The 15,101-nt window shown below is 43.2% G+C and overlaps 1 protein-coding gene across 4 annotated transcripts in view; it reads right to left on the reverse strand.

Annotated features, from left to right (window-relative positions):
• The window catches only part of PTPRT (protein tyrosine phosphatase receptor type T), a 1,034,103-nt gene that overhangs the window by 99,938 nt on the left and 919,064 nt on the right, over positions 1-15,101 (reverse strand). For 3 of the 4 annotated variants that reach the window (XM_075901353.2, XM_075901347.2, XM_075901351.2), the window contains one exon: positions 2,217-2,425. In XM_075901353.2, the coding sequence (XP_075757468.2) occupies positions 2,217-2,425 (209 nt within the window). The remainder of the gene's footprint in view (positions 1-2,216; positions 2,426-15,101) is intronic. The other variant, XM_075901348.2, reaches the window with a different exon arrangement.

Genomic DNA, 15,101 nt, shown 5'->3' on the forward strand with positions numbered 1-15,101 from the left:
CCCTTTTCCTCATTGTCTATACTTGGCCCCCTGGCATTTGTCTCTCCTCCAGCCTGTCTCTTGGTACCTTCCCCTTTCTTCCCCCTCCCCCTCTCCACAAGCCTCTTCCTCTCTCCCCCCTCTCCTTCGTACAAGCCCCTCCTTCTCTGCACAAGCCTCTTCCTCTCTCCCCCTTTCCTCCCCTCCATACAAGCCCCTTCCTCTCCCACCCCGTCCAAGTCCCTGCCCCTCCCACTGCTCCTGCTCCCCTACCTTCTACTTTCTGACTTCTGCAGGACCGGACTGCGAACTGCGTGTGCCGTGGCGGCGGCGTTGCACTTTTCAGTTTTAAAATCCCAGGTGTGACGTTACGTCACGCCCAGGCGTCTCCACGCCCACCTGCAACAGTGCGCAAGGCAGCAGCAGTCGGCAGCGTGCACAGCGCAGGTAAGGGGGAGCCAAGCTGAGGGAGCCAACTTCCGGATGCAGGGCGGAAGTTGGGCGTGGGGTCTGAGTCAGCCAAATCAGCTTAAGGCTGGCCCTAGCAGCAGCCACACAAATAAACTCCTGACCTGATGCCCTGCTGGACCTGGTTCTGGCCGGCCTTCAATGCAATTCAGTGTCCACTCAGTGTGGACGTGCTACTTCGAAATAGTAAAGCGCTATTATTGTGTGTTATTTCAAAATAAGCTATTTCAAATTATCTATTTTGAAATAAGATATTTCGAAATAAAACTGTAGTGTAGACATACCCTAAGAGAATAGACCCCATTGTTGCAATATTAAGAAAAGTCTATCAAGTGATTGTGAAACTAGCATGCAGGGTAGTGAAGATGCTAGCTATTGGACCCATCTGTTCTCTGCTATTCTATAGTAACCAGAAACATTCATCCCTATGAGCTTATATCATCAGATCAAATCAGAGCTACCTGGCTTGCCCAGAAAGGTATCTCCTATACTTTTTTTATAGCAATATAAGCCAGCAGAAGTAATACATGCCCAATGGACGTCTAGACTGGGCCAAATGTTAGAAAAAAAACCCTCTTTCAAAAGCCCCCTTCGTCCTCATAAAACGAAGAATACAAGGGCTTCTGAAAGAGCGCATTTGCTCTTCTGTGAAAAAAAGTGGAAGAGCAAACACATTCCCTGGACATGGTGGAGTTTTTTCGGGATACCGTATCCCAAAATGCCCCCACAGTCTAACCGTACCCCAGTATTTAAAAATAAACTGTTTTCATTAAGTTACATATTTCTCACAACTGCTGTTATTTTCCGATCATTTTAACAGAGCTGTAATATATTACTTTATGGCAACTTTACAAAGCTTATTTCACAGCTTGCCAGAACTGAATTTTATTGACTGCTTATTCTGGTTCCTTCTCTTCCTCATTCCAGCTTCTCTCCATACAGGTGCTACAGATTTCTCTTTCATCTCTTCCTTGGTCTCTTGTTACCTTTCTTTCTTCCATCCTTTTATCTGCAGTTATCTCCCTAATCATCTCTTCCTTGGTTTTTTTGTCCTTTTTTTTAATAACTAGATTCTTATCTCTCTCTTCATATACAGAGGAACAGTGGATCAGCCCTGATATATTCTAAACCAGAAGTTTAAAAAACCCAGTAACTGTTTATGGATATCTCATGCTTTAAGTTTGCAGTTCCAGATGCAGCTTGTGAAGTTGTTCTTTAACTTGACCATTGCTATAACATTGGGACTGTAACAAATGGGAAATAAAAAGAAAAAGCTTGCTTTGCTTATCCAGTCTTGGCTTGCATGACTTCACTTATACCTGATATGATAATGATAATGGGAGAATTGGAAGATCTGATTCTTTCACTGAATTTCACCTCTTCAGTTCTATGATTATATGATCTCTCCTATACCTGTTTTTTTGGAGAAGGGATAGCCCATGTCTCTAAATTCTAATCCGCACTCACAAAGAGATGGATCCAATGGTCTTGTGTTTTCCATCTCCTCTTACAACGCTATACTCCTGTCACATGGACCTAGGAAGCAGATAACCTCCAGCCTCCAGTAATCACTGTCACTATAGGAGAAATGGGCTTGGAGACACTACAGAAGATAAAGGGATATGGTTCTAATCCTAGCCATAGAAACACAAAAAGGGGGAAAAGATTACAGTAATTCAATTAATGAAAAAGCTTCTTAAAAAGATCTCTCTATACTCCTAAGCCTCCATTCTGTCTTGAAAGTTACTTCAGCTTCTCTATTTACTTACATGAATGAATGTTCCTCGTACCTCATACTCTTCTTTAAATCCATAGCCCTGTCCTCGTTTCATCTGGGTGATGTGCTGCAGCAAGTCGGCCACTCGGATGGCTGGCTGGAATTGTCCCCTGGGATAGGACATTTCCACTGGCTCACAGCTCCGGTATGGATGGGTCTGGATGGTTAATGTTGGCTGGGTCATCTCCCCATGGCTACTCTCTGTTTAGAGACAGGGAGGCAAAACAAGCTTTTACTTTCCAGTCTTATTCCTGTGCTGTTTGTTTTCACCCACATAAGTTAGTGCAGGTGAAATAAAGAATAGAAGGAAGTGGAAACTCTCTCTCTCTCTCTCTCTCTCTCTCTCTCACACACACACACACACAGACTAAGACCAAAACCACATCCAGAAAGATTGGACCCACTCAAAAATCTCAGTAATCAGTTGGTGAGGCAATCAGAGACAGGAACAGAGCTAGACAGGCACAACTGTGACAGATGTAAATGGCATATCTCAAGAAATAATGCATGTTACTGTCATGAAATCTGCATAACAACTCTTTTGTTCAGAAAGGATGTCACATAAGAAAGAACAAGGTTTTCAAAAGTGACTAGTCCCCTAGTGCTCAATCTTAGATATCTTAAAAAGATCTGATTTTCAAAGAATGAGGCTCAGCATCTTACTTGGGCATCCACAAATTCAGGTACCTAAAACTGTTAGTCACTTATGAAGTAAAGCTTAGCCCTAAAATGTGCATATATTCCAGTGTATGAAGTATAATGTAATCTGGAAAAACAACAACATTGCACAGAAATATAGCTATCCTGCACTTATATGGCAACTCTGCCATGAAGCCTCTAGAGGTTTCATGCCAGTCCCAAGCCTAGATAAAGGAGGAGGGTTAGTCAGATGAGTGTTGATGTGCTGATTGCAAAACAACAATACAAATGAAATCTGATGCCAGTATGACTAACTGATAAAAGACCACGGCTCAGACATCGCCTGGATAAACCAGGTCCACAATACCAATCGAGTGATCGGGTTTGGGAGGAAGATGAAGAGAAGCTAGCGAGAACAGTGTAGGTGCTAAATGAGGAAGGGAAGCAGTATGGATAGATTATGAAGATTGATAAAATGAAGACAATGGTATTTGGAGATAAGGAAATAGGAAGGAAGATCACTGTAGATGGGATTGAATTAGAGAACGTAGAGAAGTTCACGTATTTGGAGAGCAACATGTCATATAATCTAGACTGTAAGAAGGAAATAGCGACTAGAATAGCAAAATTAAGAGTGAGTTTGAAGGCGATGGATAAGATCTGGAAAGGTAAAGTGGTTAGCTTAGGAACAAAGCTGAGCATCTTGAAAATGTCTGTGTTTAGCAGCATTTTGTACAGATGTGAGACATGGATGATAACAAAAGATTCAAAGAGAAGGATATTGACATCTGAGAGGAGTTACAGAAAGATCCTGAGAATAGGATGGATGCAGAATGTCACCAAGGAGGAATTATATAGGAAGCTACGGCCGAAAGAGAACCTACTGCAGAAAGGTTATACAACGGAAGTTACAGCTATTCAGGCATATCTGCAGAATGAATAACGAGTGAAAAGATACAGCTGAAAGAGAACCTACTGCAGAAGGTTATACAGAGGAAGTTACAGCTATTCGGGCATGTCTGCCGAATGAACAAGCAGTGAAAATGTAAGACCCTGGTATTGGCATAATGGAACAGGAGAGGCAGACCCCACAGAGAATGGGTAGATGATATAGTACATTGGTGCAGAGCTAGTCTACAGAAACTAAGCCACTCCGCACTGGACAGGGAAAGATGGAAGGAAATAGTCAGGGAGGCATTGGACACCAACAGGCATTGAGCCCACGGTTGTTGTTGATGATGATGACTTATATGGCAGAAATGTAAATTTATCAGAAAAATGTATCTCTTCAAAAGAAATTGATTTGGAAAATCGCTCCAAAACTAAGGGTATGTCTACACTAGCCCCCTAGTTCGAACTAGGAAGGCTAATGAGGGCGACCGAAATTGCAAATGAAGTTCGGGATTTAAATATCCCGCACTTCATTAGCGTGTTCCCAGGTGGTTGCCATTTTGGAAATTGACTAGCCCGGAAGAACTGCCCGCGTATACACGTGGCAGCGAAGGGCGATTCCGAAATAAACCCCTTACTTCGAATTACCAGTTAAACCTCATGGTTTAAACTATTGGAATGAGGTTTAACTGGCAATTCGAAGTCAGGGGTTTATTTCGGAATCGCCCTTCTCTGCCACGTGTAGTCGGAATCATGGCAGTTCTTCTGGGCTAGTCAATTTCCAAAATGGCGACTGCCCAGGAACATGCTAATGAAGCATGGGATATTTAAATCCCACGCTTAATTTTGGTCGCCCTCATTAGCCTCCCTAGTTCGAACTAGGGGGCAAGTATAGACATACCCAAAGTGAATTGTAGTTTCATGTATTCACAGAGAACCCCAAGAGTGTTTCACAATTCACCTAGCAGACAATAGAACAGAAAATTCTGTCAGCAGATGATCACCAATCAGGACTTTTCTATTTAACCACAGAAGTTTTCCTTATATGCAACATCTAGCTTGTAATTCTTTGTTTCCAAACAGAGATGACTGAATTTAATCATTGACTTAATCATGATTTATCTTAGCACTCTGTTAGGGATATTCTAAGGCTCTTAGTCATTTGCATTAGTTGCTACTAACACTATTACCACATTCACATAACTAATATATTGCTTTTTCTCTCCAGAATGATCCACAGTGAATGGAGACTGTATATAAAGGGATCACTTGCTCACTATGCAAAGGGATACAAATGAGAAGCTATTCCTTGTTCTCCTTGTTAGATTTGTTTTCCCAATGCATCTTTTCCTCATCTATTTCCTATTAGTCTCCCATAATGGAGAGATTATTTTGATGGCAAGCTATTTCAGACACAACAACAAAACAGCAGCTTTTTAGATGGGACAAAGAAAACAAACTAATCTACCCTAAACTTGAGATCAATTTTAGGGAGGTGACTATAATTACACAAAGGCTACGTCTAGACTGGCATGATTTTCCGCAAATACTTATAATGGAAAAGTTTTTCAGTTAAAAGCATTTGCGGAAAAGAGCGTCTAGATTGGCATGGACACTTTTCCGCAAAAGCACTTTTTGCGGAAAAGCATCTGTGCCAATCTAGATGTGGTTTAGCGCAAGAAAGCCCCGATCACCATTTTTGTGATCGGGGCTTTTTTGAGCAAAACAATACCGCGTTGTCTACACTGTCCCTCTTGCGCAAAAGCATTTGTGCAAGAGGGCTTTTGCCCAAAAGGGAGCAGCATAGTATTTCCGTAAGAACACTGACAATCTTACATGAGATAGTCAGTGTTCTTGCAGAAATTCAAGTGGACAGTGTAGACAGCTGGCAAATCTAGATGCAGCCAAACTGCCAGTTTAGATGCAGCCAAGTCTTTCCAGTCTAGATGCAGCCAAACTGAATTGGCTAGAAGAACAGGGTAAACTCTATATGGAAGTTTTGAACATAAGCAAGTTAGGATTCTCTTTCTCTCATTGGAAAGGCAGATAACAACATAGAACTCCTTTCCAAACAGGAAAACAATTCTTAAGCAGCCTTAGTGGTATCTAGGAGAGAAGGGGGGGCAAGATTTCAAGACAGACATTAGAGATAGTTTGGGCTGAAGTTACAAATATATTGGAGTGGGGGAAAAGATACCACCACTGGATACATTATCAGGAAGAGGACAGGCCTATGCTAAGCTCTGATGACAAAAGTAGTTTGATCATCAAAGATGCTGACCATCTTCCATTCATTTGGAGATCTACTGGAGTTACAGGTGACCAACATCTCCAAAAACCAGGTCACTGGTGTTAAGATATTTTTTTAAATCCAGGCTTCAATACAGCAAAATGCACGCAACACATAAAAGTACAAATTTGTCTTAAGGAAAACTACCATTAAATGTGGAATTTAAGGAAGAATAACAGTTAAACATTTGAATAATAATTATAGTACTGTTACTAATTACAATGTGAGAACTCTGAACAGAGGGAATTTCAAGGCATATTAGTTTTCCGAGCTAGATTTGTTTTCCCAATGTATTTTTCTTCACCTATTTCCTATTAACCTCCCATAATGGAGAGGAGACTATTTTGATGGCAAGTTATTTCAGACAGATGTACTATGCTTAATTTCCATTATTACTACAAACCCAATTTCACAACTGGCTTCTCTGAGGAATCTACAAATAATGCTACATTTTTATCAGCCCCAATTAGAAAACATTATGATATCTCTATATGAGAGGGAGCCTTAAAATTAATGTGCTGTTCCATTGCTAGTATAACAAAGACATACTGAGACCACAGGTTACTTGTAAAATGTAAATCAAATCCAGTTGCCCTTTCAGAGCTCGTCACCAAACCCTTAATTTCTGGGCTGTTTAATCTTTTTTTCCTATAACTATTCTTGCAGGGGTGTCAGCCAAATAATTTTATGTACTTTTGTTTTAAGTAATTTCCTCCACATAGGGCCAGCAATGCACTGCAGTCTTCAAGTAGAGGTTCCTGCGATGTGGACAATGACATCCCAAGATTTGTATGTATTTGTCCCAACAGAAATGCATTTCCTGAGGCAGTGTGTCTTAAACTGTGTTCCGTGGCATGCAGTTGGAGGTGTGCCGCAGAGAACAAAAGAATTCAAAATGGCTGCCCTTAAAGGGACAGGCAGCCTTTTTTTCCTCAATAACTTTCCCCCCGACCCTTTTTACCCCAGACCTTTTTTTTTTTTTAATATTGTTTGGTGTTCCTCAGTCTTAAAAAGTTTAAGAAACACTGTCCTAAGAGCTTGTCCAAATGGAGTTTTAGATCAAGCTAGGGTTAGAGCATAGCTATGCACTAATTAGCTATGTGGACTCTGCTACTGAACCCAGAAAGTTCCCTAGTGCACTCTGATATGTGCAATGATGAATTTTCCATGCTCACTAGGAACAAACTGTAGGAACTAACAGGGATGAAGAACTAATTTGGCTTTTTTTGTGCCTGAAGTTCTTTGTGTGGACTCCATGTCCATCTCTGGGAGGAGAAGTTGACCTAGTTATTTGTGTGAACTCATAGCTACATCCAGAGTGTTTTATACCAAGAGAAAAAGGGTTTGAATCTTCTTCACATAAATAAATTGGTTTTTATGAAGTGAGTCAAATGTTCTACTGTTCCTTCTCTATCTAATCACCCCTCGACGCTGAGCCTAAGCATGGCTAATGAAGCACTCAAGGAAGGCACTTCACCGTATCTCATGATATGTTGTTTACAATAATTTTATAAACAATTTCAATATGCTCTAGAACAGAAGAGAGGTAGCAAGCAAATGCTCATCTCTAACTAGGGCAATCAACCAAAAGGGTCTTTGAAATGCAATACAGACAGGCTTTCTTCTACCAGCAGGGAGCAGAAATAAAATGTACTGTGTTGCTTATGGCACTGTAATTACAAGAAAAAGAAACAAAAATAACATTCCCATTGCAAATTTACACTTCTGATAGTCATTGGTACACTCAACATGGGCCATACCCCCAGGACAGACTGCACGGGGTTCGAAGCAGCGGGGATTTAAAAATGGCGGCTCCCCGCTTATGCTAATGAAGCCCGGGAAATTCAAATCCCGGGCTTCATTAGCAAGTGCGGAATGCATACATTACCCCGCTAGTTCGAACTAGCGGGGTAGTGTAGACATACCCCCAGGTAGATTCGTGTCTCTGGAGGCCAGACGGGTGAGGAGGAGCCGGCCCCAAGAGAAAGCCAACTGGGGTGAGACGCGGAGTGATATCATCACCCCACGACCGGAGGAGGCGGGGACAGAACTGGCAGGGGAATCAAAAGGGCCGGAACGGCCAACTGAAGGGGAGCAAGCGTCTGGGAGCTGGGGAGCGTTGAGCGAGCGGCGAGAGCCGGTGAATGTTGGGCGAACACACCAACCTGGCGGTACACACCCCAGCCGCTTTCAGGGTCCGGAGTCGGGACCCCGGGAAAGGGGTGCGGCTGTCCTCCCTTCCTGCCGGACCACAGAGCAAGCGGTCCGACCCTCCCTGCCCCGGGCAGCAGCGGGCCGCTCTGGAGGATTGACTGACAGTACTGGGGCACAGAGACCTAAGAGCACGGGTGCTAAAGGGTTAACTAGGGGCAGGCAATCCCAATGATGAGAGGGTTGTAAGCCTGAGGAGGAGCCCGCACCCTGACAGACATCTTCTTCTTAAACCCTTGTACTCCGAGTGGATCATAGGTCATCTACAAATCTCCTCCACTTTACTCTGTCTCGAAACAAAAGTTCCAGCTGACTCCAGGAGTACCCCTAGGAGTGCCTAGCCATCCCCACTTTCTTCTCTTGATTTGAACGTCAAGTGGTTCTCTGTTCCAAAGCCCCTCATTTGTGACATAGTCTTGCTATTTGATGTGAAGGATGTAGCTCAGGCATCTGTTTATGAATGTCTGTAGCTTGTGATTTGAAGACTTTTTAGTATGCCAGGTCATACAAGAGCACACTTCACATTTGCACATAAGAACATAAAAACGGCAATACTGGGTCAGACCAAAGGTCCATCTAGTCCATTATTCTGTCTGCTGACAACAGCCAGGTGCCCCAGAGGGAGGGAACACAACAGCTAATCCTCACGTGATCCCTCTCCTATCACCCATTTCCAGACACCATTCCTACCCATCCTGACTAATAACCATTGATGGACCTAACCTCCATGAATCTATCTAATTCTTATTTGAACCCTGTTAAAGTCCTAGCCTTCACTATATCCTGTGGCAAGGAGTTTTGTAAGTTGACTGTGCACTCAGTGAAGAAAAACTTCCTCCTATTTGTTTTAAATCTGCTACTTATTAATTTCAATCTGTTGAGTCCTAGTTCTTATGATATGGGAAAAAGTAAATAACTTTTCCTTATTCACTTTTTCCACACCAGTCATGATTTCATAGACCTCTATCATATCCCCCCCTTAGTTTCCTCTTTTCTAAGCTGAGAAATCCCAGTCTTTTTAATCTCTCTGCATATGGGACCCATTCCAAACACCAAATCATATTTGTTGCCCTTTTCTGAACCTTTTCCAATGCCACACATTGGAAATGTGACCACATTGGAGAATGGAATGAGGACATTGCTGCCACATGAACCTTATGGCTCACCCTACTGCTTCAGAAGAAGCTTGTAGCTCAGACTCTTTGGTAGTGAGATCTCAACTGGGTTCACATTGTCATGCATTGCCCAAGTGGAATTTTTTTCCATCTGAAGGAGGCTTTCCAATGCTATAAAAGGATATGTTAGACTTGGTACAGTTGGGCTTGCTCATTCAGTCGAAATCCAAGCTCTCAGATGCAACAACTGAGGGTCTTAGTGCAATATTTGGCCCTGGTTCTGTGACAGCATGTCTGCTCAGGTGGGAAGGTTTATGGAGATCCAACAGCCTAAATTTCTTCTACTTGGAAGAGTCTATCACAGTGACTATCGCTTTGTCCTATCTAATATTGAATATGATCCTGGGGATCGGGGAATTGCTGAGAAGGCACATAATAGTCCTCAGGACCCACAGGCACAAAAGTATCCATAAGGAACTGGGGCTTTAACTTCCCATACAACAAATGTCCTTGCACTTGGTACTGTCCAGCCCATCAAACAGATCTATGGTGAAAGTTCCTCACCAGAAGAATATCAGTTCCAGAATAGATTTCCACAGAGACCACTTTTGACTGGTTATCACATTCCTGCCCAGGAAATCCATCAGGTCATTGCTGATTCCTGGTAGGTGCAGTCACTGGAGTGACTCCATGTTGATGGCACCATTCTCAGAAATTGATTGCCTCCTGGCAGAGAGGGATATGAACATCTCCCTGTTTTTCTATAAGGGTATGTCGACACTGCCACCCTAGTTCAAACTAGGGTGGCTAATGTAGGCATTCGAACTTGCAAATGAAGCCTGGGATTTAAATCTCCTTGCAGTTGGGATTTTGAAAGCTTTGTTGTGTTTTTCTGAAGGAGGACCGGATCAAGTCTTATATAATCTTCCCATTAGTCTCTAATTAAGAATCATGCAGTTCACACAGTAAATTAGCTATATTAGAAGACCACTCTGCTCCCTACCCAGAATAAAGGTGTATAACTCCAGCAAAATCGGGGCCTCTGTTTTGCCAGATGCTAAGTGCAGAGCTGAGGATGAACAGCACTTCCCAGTACACAACAGCCATAGAATAGTGATAGAAATGTAGCCGTGTTAGTCTGGGGTAGTTGAAGCAAAATGCAGGACAATGTTGTCTAGGGAGCACAGCTGTATAGGAATCCATATTAAGATTTCTCTTCAACAACATTTTGTCTTTGGAAAACTAAGAAATACAACCCTTGTGGAAAAGGGACACTTTCTCCCTCTTGAAAAAGAATCCTCTCTTCCCAAAGTCAGTATTGTGACAGATTAAATGATACAGTTATGTATGGAAAAAGTCCCTTCCAGCCTCTCTTTTTTCCTTTGCTGTTAGCTTGTATTATGGGGCATGCCTGTGTTTGTCTATATTTTTTTCCTGGTCTAACTACTGGGCTGTTGCCTGCTCAGGGTAGTGTTTAAGACAGCTGCAATAGATTTTGTTCCTGGAATGGAAAAGTTACCGCAGATAATCCAAAATGACAAGCCTGATAAATGCCAGTGGGTAGATTCTGATCATCCACACATCTGTTTTCTGATTCATAGCAGAGGAATTGCCTTTTTCAAATTCCTCACACGGTAAGCACAAGTATCCTCAAGGGAGATTCAAAACTGGTAAGCTCGTATTACTCTTATATTCAAGGTACACATATAATAAGCTTTTGAATAGAGATCTCCATTAGCCAGCTTAAAAAGTTTCTTCTGTCAATTCTGCTGTCTTTGGGTATGTCTACACTACAGCATTATTTCAAAATATCTTATTTCAAAAGAGTTCATTCGAAATAAGTTATTTCGAAATAACGCATCTACACACAAAATGCATTTTGAAATAGCATTTTGTTATTTCGAAATAGCACGTCCACACTGAGTGGCCGCTGAATCACATTTAAGGTCGGCCGGAACCAGGTCTGGCAGGGCATCAGGTCAGGAGTTATTTTGTGTGGCTGCTGCCTGAGGTTTCCCTGCTTGCTTGCCTACCTTGATGAAACAAAAGACAGGACTATGCAGCACTTTAAAGACTAGCAAGATGGTTTATTAGGTGATGAGCTTTCATGGGCCAGACCCACTTCCTCAGATCAAATTGTGGAAGAAAATTGGTATGACCATATATACCAAAGGGATACAATAAAAAAAAGTGAACACATATAAAATAGACAAATCAGATTTTAGAACAGAGAGTGTGTGTGTGTGTGGGAGGGAGATTAGTGTCTATGAGATAATGATATTAGGGGTGATAATTGGGGAAGCTATCTTTGTAATGGGTAAGGTAGTTAGCATCTTTGTTAAAGTCCATTTGTAAAGTGTCAAATGACAGTTTAGCATCTTTGTAGTCTGGTGCTAAAGTCTCTTTGGAGTAAGATACATGTAGGCTATGTCTACACTGGCCCCTTTTCCGGAAGGGGCATGTAAATTTCACCAGTCGTCATAGGGAAATCCGCGGGGGATTTAAATATCCCCCGCGGCATTTAAATAAAAATGTCCGCCGCTTTTTTCCGGCTTTTAAAAAAGCCGGAAAAGAGCGTCTACACTGGCCCCGATCCTCCGGAAAAAGTGCCCTTTTCCGGAGGGTCTTATTCCTACTTTCAAAGGACCTATTCTTTCAAAGTAGGAATAAGACCCTCCGGAAAAGGGCACTTTTTCCGGAGGATCGGGGCCAGTGTAGACGCTCTTTTCCGGCTTTTTTAAAAGCCGGAAAAAAGCGGCAGACATTTTTATTTAAATGCCGCAGGGGATATTTAAATCCCCCGCGGATTTCCCTACGACGACTGGTGAAATTTACATGCCCCTTCCGGAAAAGGGGCCAGTGTAGACGTAGCCGTAGAGAGGTTGTTGAGACAATGCCCGTTCTGGTTGAAATGGCAAAAACCTGTTTTTAATTTGTGAAACTATCTTATGTCTGATTTGTGGGCATTAATTCTTTGGTGAAGTGTCTGAGAAGTTTGTCCAATATACATAGCAGACAGACACAATATACATGTGTTTTTATGAACACAAACTCTTTATTTAACAAAACTGGTGGGGGAGGGGATGAAACTCTGGTAAGACTGGGGAAAGGAGGTGGGCGAGGGGAGGGAGAAACCTGGGAGGAGGGAGCTGGAAGGGGAGAAGAATGGGGAGGGGAATATCAAGGCTCAGGGTTGGGGGTCTCACCAGACTAACTTGATTGTCATGCAGACCTGCTCCTGGGTTTGCATGTGGCTTTTGGTGGCCAGGTTGGCAGCTATTCTGCCATAGATGGCCGCGTTCCTGCGTCCAGTGCAGAGATCATGGATGATTGCGGGCATCCCCCCCAAACCTGAATAAGGTCCATGATCTCTACCCTGGACCAGGAAGGCACCTGCCTTCTCCGGGCCCTGGCAGTCTCCTGAGAGCTGGCAGCCTGCTCCTGAGGAAAGGTGGAGGGCTGGCTGCCAGTGGCTTGCTGGCTCATGTTTTGGGGCCACTGGGTCAGGGGCAATGACTGCTGGCTCTGGGCTGGCAGGCTTGGATTTGGTACAGGCACTGTGGCCAGAATCAACCCCTTTAAGGGCTCCAGGGAGGAGGGAGGGAGAAGAGTGTTCTTAGTTGAGGCTGGAGTGGCCACCAGGGCACCCTGGGAAGGCTGGAGGACCCCTTTTTCGATATAAGCACTTATTTCAAAATAGCTATTTTGAATTTGGTGTTATTCCTCATGGAATGAGGTTTGCCAAAATTGAAATAAGCGCTTTGCTATTTCAAATTAATTTTGAAATAGCTGTTTGGCTGTGTAGATGCTAGTAAAGTTATTTCAAAATAACTTTGCTATGTAGACATACCCTTTGTGAATTTGGTGGGGAAGCATATTCTGTTTAAAACTCCAAAAAGTAAAAGTTTCAGAGTTGAATACCTGAAGCTAGACTACTTAGACTTAAGATGGAAATTGTTCTCAGGCAGATACTGTGCTCTGGAAGGTATCTTTGTAAACACTGAGCTTTGAAGCTTTGTACTTGTCTCTTTGTAACTTTCAGCTACTTTGCCTTTTACATTTTGTACCTTGTTGTAAGATTGTTGAGCTTTGTAACGCTCAACCACTTTACTTTATAAGTTCAGAAACCTACTGTAAGCTTGGTGATTGTTGAGCCTTGCAACTTTGTGAGAGTTGCAACTCTCAGCCACTTTGATTGTAACTTGCTCTAAGCTGCATTCCATCCAGTGATAAGAATGTGTGTATGAATGGAGCGTGTTTGGGGTGAGGGAAATGGCAAGGCTAAACCCATGGAGCCAGGAGTCAGATAGTGACTAATTAAAGACTGCCCTAAGCAAACAAAGACTGCCCTAAGCAAACAAAGAACCTGGATTGAGGGAGGTCTGGGCATGCTCCTTGGTGACGTGGAAGAAGGAGTGCATGACAGGAGCTGCCCAGTTCCAATAAAAGGAGAGAGCACGTGGCAGAAGCCCTCTTTCTGAGGAGCTCACTGGCCAGTATCCATGGCTAGAGGGAAACCTGGGGAGCCAATATGCCTTGGCTTGCTCTGCAACTTTTTGCCGGTGTAAGTGTGTGAGTGCCTGAGGGCATGAATGAATGTGTATGAATGGACTAATGACTGTGTGTGCTTGTGTGGGTGAGAGAAATAGCTCACTTCCCTCCAGTTTAACCCACTGAATGATAGATCAATTCCCTTGAGTTTAATCCTGTAGTGGATTGTTAATTCCTCTTTTAACAAATCCATATGAGTATAACCTTGGGGTGGTCTCCAGTGAAATTTTGGGTAACACAACCCCATTCTCTTTTCGGTGAAAAAGTAAGTTGAGTAAAAACTTCTCCCTTGATATTGTTTGGGGACCTGTTCTGTGTTGTGAAGGTGTTCTTGGTGGAGCATGGTTTCATGAAGGGGTCCCTGAGGAGGGAGCGAGAAGGTGGGGAAGTTGGGGGGATTGATATGAAAGGGATGGAGTACCTGCAACTAATGATTTCTGGATGATGTTGGATATGAATGGCACTGGTGTGGAAGGGAGATTGGGCAGACCCTCGACCAAATTCTCAAACCTGTTGTAATAGAATCATAGAGCTGGAAGAGACCTCAGGAGGTCATCAAATCCAAGCCCCTGCCCAAGGCAGGACCAAGCCCAATTAAATCAACCCAGCCAGGGCTTTGTCAAGCAGAGAATTAAAAATTCTAGGGATGGAGATTCCAGCACCTCATTAGGTAACCTATTCCTGTGCTTCACCACCCTCCTAGTGAAATAGTTTTTTCTAATATCCAACCTAGACGTCTTCCACTATAACTTGAGACCATTGATCCTTGTTCTGCCATCTGTCACTACTGTGAACAGCCTTTATTCATCCTCTTTGGAACTTCCCTTCAGGAAGCTGAAGGCTGCTATCAAATCCCCCCTCACTCTTCTCTTCTGCAGACTAAACAGACCCTAATCCCACAGTCTTTCCTCAGCGGTTATGTGCTCCAGCCCCTTAACCATTTTGGTCATCCTACGCTGGACCCTCTCCAATGTGTCCACATCCTTTATATAGTGGGGGGGGGGGCCAGAATTGGAGACAATATTCCAGATGTGGCCTCACCAGAGCCGAATAAAGGGGAATAATCACTTCTCTTGAACTGCCTGGCAATGCTCCTCCTAATGCACCCTAATATGCCATTCGCCTGCTTGGCTACAAGGAGACACTGTTGACTCATATCCAGCTTCTCATCCACTGTAAT

The sequence above is a fragment of the Pelodiscus sinensis genome, chromosome 17, assembly GCF_052426305.1.
Source record: "Pelodiscus sinensis isolate ZL-2025 chromosome 17, ASM5242630v1, whole genome shotgun sequence".
In the NCBI taxonomy this organism is placed as follows: domain Eukaryota; kingdom Metazoa; phylum Chordata; order Testudines; family Trionychidae; genus Pelodiscus; species Pelodiscus sinensis.